Genomic DNA, 6996 nt, shown 5'->3' on the forward strand with positions numbered 1-6996 from the left:
GGGGGGGTGCGCGCGCGTGCCCACACCTACCTTTCAATCTTATGAGCAGAATTATTCAACACATTTGAGAATATCTAGCATAATTTGTTTCTATACAGGTAAAATGCAAAAAGCAATGGGATATTCAAAGCATATGCAAAGTAGAGAATATGCCCAAATAAGACTTATGGAAGATGATTTGTAAATAGATTATCTATAATTCAGACAGGTCAGAAATCGCTCAAGGCAAAAATGACAGTAGACAATCTTGTCCATATGTGGCTTATGAGCCATTCTTCTGGAGTTCTTCCCTGATTATCATCAGACTGCCCTTTCTTGGTGTTAACTACCCATCCAAAATTAATGCTGAAAGAGGCAACGAATTTAGGGTCAAGAAGCAAAAGGGAGAAATCATACAAGGAAACAGAAGTAATAATTACTACTAGTTGAACAGTTTATCAGATTTGAATACCAGAACTGCCTAGGTCAGTCTTAAACGGAACAGGTCATTTTGTCTAACCTTACTCAAGTGATCATGAGGCGTCAAACTGACCTTGCAAGTAGGGCAAGATTTATAACCTGGAACCTTGGTCTCCATTACCTTCCTAAATGGCATTAGAGTAAAGGCAATACAAAAATTATTCTAAAAGTTCTGAAAAGCTAGCTCTCAAACACACGACTATAAGCACAAATACTAACAACTGCATGTGACTACAGACAGGAAAATGAAGAGAAAGTGATTACTGCTAGCACTTCCTTCCCAAGATCATTAATGGAAAGAAGAAAGTGAGAAGGTTCACCACACTTCACCCTTTATGCCTAGTTAGAAACTATAAGAACACACAGAATACAGAAGATATTTCATGCACAGTGCTAGTCAAAAGATTATGATCTTGGAACACAGAAACACAAGGAAAAGTAGCACGTATGGATAGGCAATAACTTCTCCCTCAGAAAATACTTTCAGTGGCAAGTTGTCACGATATCTCTATGAATAACAATTTTTAAAGTCTACAAAAGTATCAGAAGGAAGAGTAGAGTGAAAGAATTATTTTACCTTTTTGACAATCTTTCCACACAGTTTTTCGATTCTTCTCATAATGTTTATTCAACCAGGTGAGGATGGTTCGTTCATATGGAGAATATATATTACTGGATAAAGGTTCTGATTTTATTCTTGGCATGTTCTGCACGCTTTCCAAGCTGAACAGATCAGTGATATTACATGAAGAAACACGTGGAAGAACAAACACCTGAAATTAGAAAAAGTGTTTTTAAGCACGAACTGTAAAAAGAACAATTTCAAGTTGAATGATAAAAAAAAAAAACCCACAACTCAAAAGGTTTTCTAACTTAGAAAAGGTTTAAGAGATTACACATTAGCATAAATGTGTAACACACAAGAAAACAGATTTGCTGAGGTTTTAGGGAATTCCTTTGCTTCCTTAAACAAAATGCAAATTGAAGCTTCCAAATGGTCTTGGGAGTCTGGAGAAGTCCCAGTCGACTGGAAGCTGGCAAATGTCCCAATTTTCAAGAAAGGTAAGAAGGAAGACCCTGGTAATTACAGTCCTGTCAGTCTCACTTCAGTGCCTGGTAAAATTATGGAGAAAGTTATTTTGGGAGTTACTGAAAAACACTTCAGAGACAATGCAGTCATTGGTCATAGCCAGCACGGGTTCACGACTGGAAAGTCCTGCTTAACCAACTTAATTTCCTTTCATGACAAGGTCACCCTTCTAGTTGACCAAGGGAAGCCAGTAGATGTGGTGTTTTGGGATTTTAGCAAAGCTTCTGATGCTGTCTCTCACAGTATTCTTCTGGACAAGATGTCCAGCACACAGCTAGACAAGTCCATAATATGATGGGTGAACGATTGGCTGACGGGTTGGGCTCAAAGAGTTATAGTAAACAGGGTTACATCAGGCTGGTGGCCAGACACCAGTGGGGTTCCCCAAGGCTCAATTTTCGGGCCAGTGCTCTTTAAAGTCTGTATAAATGATCTGGATGCAGGAATCAAATGTACATTAAGTAAGTTTGCTGATGATACTAAACTAGGAGGAGCTGTGGACTCCCTCAAGGGTAGAGAGGCATTACAGAGAGATCTGGATAGACTAGAGAGCTGGGCAATGACCAACCGTGTGAAATTTAACACAAGCAAGTGCCAGATTCTGCATCTGGGACAGTGTAATCCTACTTATACATACAAATTGGGGGACAAGAGGCTGGAGAGGCAGCCCCACGGAAAGAAATCTGGGAGTTTGGGTTGATGGCAAGTTGACTATGAGTCAACAATATGCCCTGGCAGCCAAAAGGGCCAAACATGTCCTGGGGTGCATCAAGCACAGCATAGCTAGCTGGTCGAGGGAAGTGATTGTCCCACTCTACACTGCACTGGTGCGGCCCCACCTCGAGTACTGTGTGCAGTTTTGGATGCCTCAGTGGAAGAAGGACATCAAACTATTAGAGTGTGTCCAGAGAAAGGCAACCAAGATGGTGAAAGGCCTTGAGGGCAAGACTTATGAGGAGCAGCTGAGGTAACTCAGTTTGTTCAGCTTGGAGAAGAGAAGGCTGAGGGGTGACCTCATTGCAGTCTACAACTTCCTCAAGGTGGGCACCAAAGGGGGAGGTGCTGATCTCCTCTCTCTGGTGACCAGCGATAGGACACGAGGAAATGGAATGAAGCTGCGTCAGGGGAAGTTCAGATTGGACATTAGGAAAAGATTCTTCGCTGACAGAGTGGTCAGTCACTGGAACAGGCTCCCCAGGGAAGTGGCCATGGCACCAAGCCTATCAGAGTTCAAGGAGCATCTGGACGATGCTCTTAGTTACATGGTTTAGTTTTAGGTAGTCCTGTGAGGAGCAGGGAGTTGGACTCGATGATCCTTATGGGTTCTTTCCAACTTGAGATATTCTGTGATTCTAAATATTTTTTGTTTCCAACTTTTTTCCAAGATTTGATGAACTGGATGAAATCACTAGACCCATCTGGATTCCAAGAATTACTGTGTATATTCTAGCCAAAGCACTAATTGCTGAACTACTATACTGATCTCCAGTGCAATCTATAGACAATCTTGAAATGGTATCTTTCATGACGCAGGTGCTCATTTAGGTCCAAATTACACTGACTGTTTCTCCTGAAAAAATAAATGTTATAATGCCTACAATAAAATCCTTGGTACTCAGAGGTCCTTGATTAAGTCTTGCATGAACATGCATTTAAAATATATATTTATAAACATATGTATATAAGATATATAAGAAATATAAAGATGTTAAAAGTAAAAATTCTACACAATACCTTTGATTTTTCTTTTCCCCCAGCTAAAATGGCATCAGAGAAAAAGGTATTTGAAGGAGGAACACAGAACTTGATTTTCAGGATGATGATGTGTCATGGTTTAACCTGAGTCAGCCAGCAACTGAGCACCACAGAGCCGCTCGCTCACTCCCCCCTCCCCAGTGGGATGGGGGAAAGAATCGGAAAAGTAAAAGTAAGAAAACTTGTGGGTTGAGATAAAAACAGTTTAATAATTGAAATAAAGTAAAATAGTAATAGTAATAACAACAACAGAATATACAAAGCAAGTGATGCACAATGCAATTGCTCACCACCTGCTGACTGAGGCCCAGTCAGTCCCTGAGCAGCAGCCCCTTGGCCAGCTTTTCCCTAGTTTATATACTGAGCATGACATCACATGGTATAGAATAGCCCTTGGGCCAGTTTGGGTCAGCTGTCCTGGCTGTGCCCCCTCCCAGCTTCTTGTGCACCTCCAGCCTCCTCACTTGGTAGAGCATGAGAAGCTAAAAAGTCCTTGGGTAGTGTAAGTACTACTTAGCAACAACTAAAACATCGGTGTGTTATCAACATTATTCTCACAGTAAATCCAAAACACAGCACTGTACCAGCTACTAGGAAGAAAATTAACTCTATCCCAGTCAAAACCAGGACATAATGAAGTCAACAGCCTTGGTTCCATCCTCCCTCATCAAACAGGTCTCAGGCCTGGCCACCCTGACCAGTGACTAAGACTATCAAGGACCATGGTCATAAATGCTAACTGCACTGCATCAGCTCCAGTGTCATGTATTCACAGATAATTTAGGATGAGTTTGTTAAGGACTAATTGTTTGGAGGAGGAAAAAAAGAAAAGGAGGAGGGGAAAAAAAAAAAAGACGACTAACAACTAATCATTGACAATGTCTATTGACAATGAATGCCAATCCAGTAAAATGTTATTCTGAAGTGTGAATCAGGCCCAGTTTCTCAGTCCCTTAAACACCCCCAGTGATGTCTAATTCCCTGATACATATATACATAAAGATAAGGCTATTCCATTTCATCTAATCAGAATGAAAACAGCTTGCACCTTTTATAATTGTTTCTCTTCATATTAGTTTCCAATACCAGATTTCAACAGGTACAGTAGAGAAAGCATTGGTTTCCTGAGGCAAGGTGTTAAAGCTTTTTAATCCCTCCATTTGCTGCAGATGAAGAGGAATGCTCTTACATATAGTATGATGCAGCTACAGCCATGTGGCCTCACAGTTTCCACATTTACATATAGATTTATTTTTTTTTCTTCCAGATGACGTGAAGGACTGTCATCCATTGCTTTCAAGTTTTTCTGAAGAAAACCTTTTCTAATATACTAATATACAAAACCTAGTTAACTATTAATGTACACGAGACCCAAATTATAGCATCCATATTTAACTACAATAAAAAAAAATTGAGTCGCTTTGAAATTCCTTTTTAAACCCTGAAGCATTTCAGTTGAGCACCATCTAGTTCCATGCAGAGATGGCTGAGCTAACTTAAATATTTGGATTTCTCTCCATGGCACTTTACTGATTTGCATAGAACTATCTTAAGAGAAAAAGAAATCTCAAACTTTTACATTAGCATCCTCAGATACAAATCTGAAGAAAACAACAGCAAAGAAACCAAGCAAATATATACTATTTCATGCTTTCTCAAAAGGCAGTGTCTTTGCAGGTTAATTTATTGCAATGTTCCTTCATCAGCATAACCTGATGTTCTATCAAAAGGACCAAAACAGTAAAGAGTAATGGCAACTACATTTAGAAGAAAATATGAAACATTATTTACCCATAAAACATTCTTTTACTGTCTTTTAACAAGTTCAATCCATCCTAATCCAAGATGCCCACATGTCTACATTCCTATTGAGGCCCTGTTGAGGGACCAGGACATTAGCATACAGTGGCTTTTTGGAGAACACTATATTTATAAAAAACAATCAGCTATAAGGTTAGGAAATGTTATTACTTATAACTATAAAAAGCATCCTTATTACTACATGCTCATTAAATTTAAAGATAAATTGCCTTTATTGAAAATCTGGCCTGACCCAAGGGCTAAATTACCACTTCTGCTGTCAGTGTCCATGTGTTTCCATTAGCCTAGACTTTCAAAATTTGTAGAACACCATCAGTATTTTAGCCCTTGCTCAAAAAGAGAACTAAAAGTATATCTTTATGATTGATAAATTTCCCCTTTCATTCTCCACAGGTTCTACCCTTTCATCAGAATAAACTCATTTTCTATTTTTCTCAGCTGCATATATGTATACGTTTTTTTCCTCTGGAACTTCTGCAGCAACAGAAGTTTTCATAACAAGTAAGTGGACCATAATGCACCAGGTATGGGCATGAAAGCAATATGGGATGACACTTTAGTTGATAAAGAATAATATTAAGTCTTTCTAATAACAGCATTTTATTTCTAAAATAAAATTGGATAACAAAACATCTCTGGTGAATAGATGAATTCTTTTAACATCTTCTGAAATTTGCAGCATGCTATGTGAGTAAGAAAGGTTTCTGTTTCATCTTGTCTTGCTTGAAATCAGGCTATCGTAATCACAGAAAGGCTTCTCTCTACTTTCATTTTAATGAAACTGCTGTTAAGATATGAAACATTCCCTTAACTTCAGAATATTTCAACACTAGACCAAATAAATATTTTTTTATATAAACCAATCTTGCTGTCTTGACAGTTCATATCCTCTTTTTCTTTATTGTTCTGATGCTTTCTTTACAAATTTAATAAAATAAATAAACTTTGTTCAGCAGCAGTCACGATCACCCTTGTCAAAAACAGGTTTGAACAAAACAGTATGGAAGAGAGAACAAGACTTTGAACCTTAAGTGACTAGTTCCAATGTAAAGTTATGTTATCTTAAGAGTTCTGCTTATGCTTTATTATATTAAATTGAATACCATGTTAGCCAAACTGCATAAAGCTACAACAAAAAAGTAAAGCAGAAACATGTAATTCCTAAAACATTAGCAGGAGAGACAGAGAAGATGAATGTGATATTATAAGGCTGTAAAAATGTACTATTATAGGATACAAAGATGAAGGAACAATGAATGAGAAGCTGAAACATGCTTCTCATGCATGAAACAGAACTAGAATGATGAAGAGCGCATCTTCACAATAGGTTTAACCTGATCTAAACCTAAAATTTCATATCCCCAGCAACCGTGTGTTCTGTCCCTTTCTTGTGTCTACATCAATGGTCAGAGAGATGAAAGATCTATTTGGAAGCAACACCCTACTCCACTAGTTCTAGCATAAGGAAAAGGGCAGAAAAGTGTAGCCAGGAAAACCTGGTTTTCCCCAACATCTCAGACATGTTCTTTCAGTAGTAGCCCGCACCTACATTAGTGTAAATTCATAATGATGCTTTGCTCTCAGATATTGGAAAGGCTAGAAAGTTTATTTTAAAAGATTGCACAATAAAAAAAAAAACAAACTTAATGATACACTACAGATATTATCATATTAAAAATTATTATTTTTGGTTTGAAGATGTCTTTAAACTGTTACTGTAAGAAGTACTAGATATTTTCTGAAGTGGCAAATTGCAATTATTAATAATTTGATCAAAACTGAAGCTAACTTCTATTTTACCTAGACATCATAGAATCATAGAATAATTTGGGTTGGAAGGGACCTCTAAAGGTCATCTAGTCCAACCCCCT

General features: G+C 38.1%; 1 protein-coding gene across 1 annotated transcript in view; it reads right to left on the minus strand.

The window, feature by feature from the left end:
* The window catches only part of CHDC2 (calponin homology domain containing 2), a 128549-nt gene that overhangs the window by 73732 nt on the left and 47821 nt on the right, over nucleotides 1-6996 (minus strand). The window contains exon 7 of the mRNA XM_009334788.1: nucleotides 1037-1232. Within this exon, the coding sequence (XP_009333063.1) occupies nucleotides 1037-1232 (196 nt within the window). The remainder of the gene's footprint in view (nucleotides 1-1036; nucleotides 1233-6996) is intronic.

The sequence above is a fragment of the Pygoscelis adeliae genome, unplaced genomic scaffold, assembly GCF_000699105.1.
Source record: "Pygoscelis adeliae isolate BGI_AS28 unplaced genomic scaffold, ASM69910v1 Scaffold91, whole genome shotgun sequence".
NCBI lineage: Eukaryota > Metazoa > Chordata > Aves > Sphenisciformes > Spheniscidae > Pygoscelis > Pygoscelis adeliae.